This window comes from Phaethon lepturus, unplaced genomic scaffold, assembly GCF_000687285.1.
Source record: "Phaethon lepturus isolate BGI_N335 unplaced genomic scaffold, ASM68728v1 scaffold5144, whole genome shotgun sequence".
Lineage (NCBI taxonomy): Eukaryota > Metazoa > Chordata > Aves > Phaethontiformes > Phaethontidae > Phaethon > Phaethon lepturus.
Window position 1 is genome coordinate 1 of NW_010532537.1, and position 655 is coordinate 655.

Sequence of the window (655 nt, forward strand, 5' to 3'; positions counted from 1 at the left end):
AGCTCCCGAGGCCGCCTCTCCTTCAGGAGGCGGCTGAAGGGCAGCTCGTCCGGCCGACTGGCGCTGCCTTCCCACCGTGCTGCAGGCAGCGCCCTTCCCGTCTTATGTTTTGGGTTTATTTTTATCTTACTTGTAAGGGGTATTTCGGTTTCTTCCTCATGTGTTGAAAACCAGGGACACTAAGGAAGCGTGTCTCAGCCAAATGGTGGCATGGCCTGTGTGTATTTGGGTGTTATTGCTGAACGTTTTGCTTTAGGGAGTTGATGTTGGACAAGTGCAAGTGTCGACTCATGAGCTTGGTATTTTCCTTATTTACTCTTGCTTAGCTTTGTATAGTCATAATACGAATGTGGTCCTTTAAGTTTTTCTGAGATCAGAGTTCTCTGGTAGCATCCAGAAAACGATTTTAGAACTATCACTAATATAATAGAAAAGGATTTCTTTGCAGTGTCTATTAATGCTTTAGCTTATTTCCTAGCTGCACACAGCTCAATAGACAACTCTTCTGACTGTTAATCCATCGCTACTTTTTCATGCCACAGGTGCTCTGCCGGTACCAGCACATCTGGCATATTGATTTGCGCTTTCGTCCAGCTTTCCTTGGTGGCATAATGCAAGCAACTGGTAGGCAATATGGGGAGATTAGATCTGTAGG

General features: G+C 45.6%; 1 protein-coding gene across 1 annotated transcript in view; it reads left to right on the forward strand.

The window, feature by feature from the left end:
• Positions 1-542: 542 nt before the first annotated feature.
• Positions 543-655, forward strand: part of GSTK1 (glutathione S-transferase kappa 1) — a gene marked incomplete at its 5' end in the record, with an annotated part of 6478 nt that continues 6365 nt past the window's right edge. The window contains one exon of the mRNA XM_010284858.1: positions 543-624. Within this exon, the coding sequence (XP_010283160.1) occupies positions 543-624 (82 nt within the window). The remainder of the gene's footprint in view (positions 625-655) is intronic.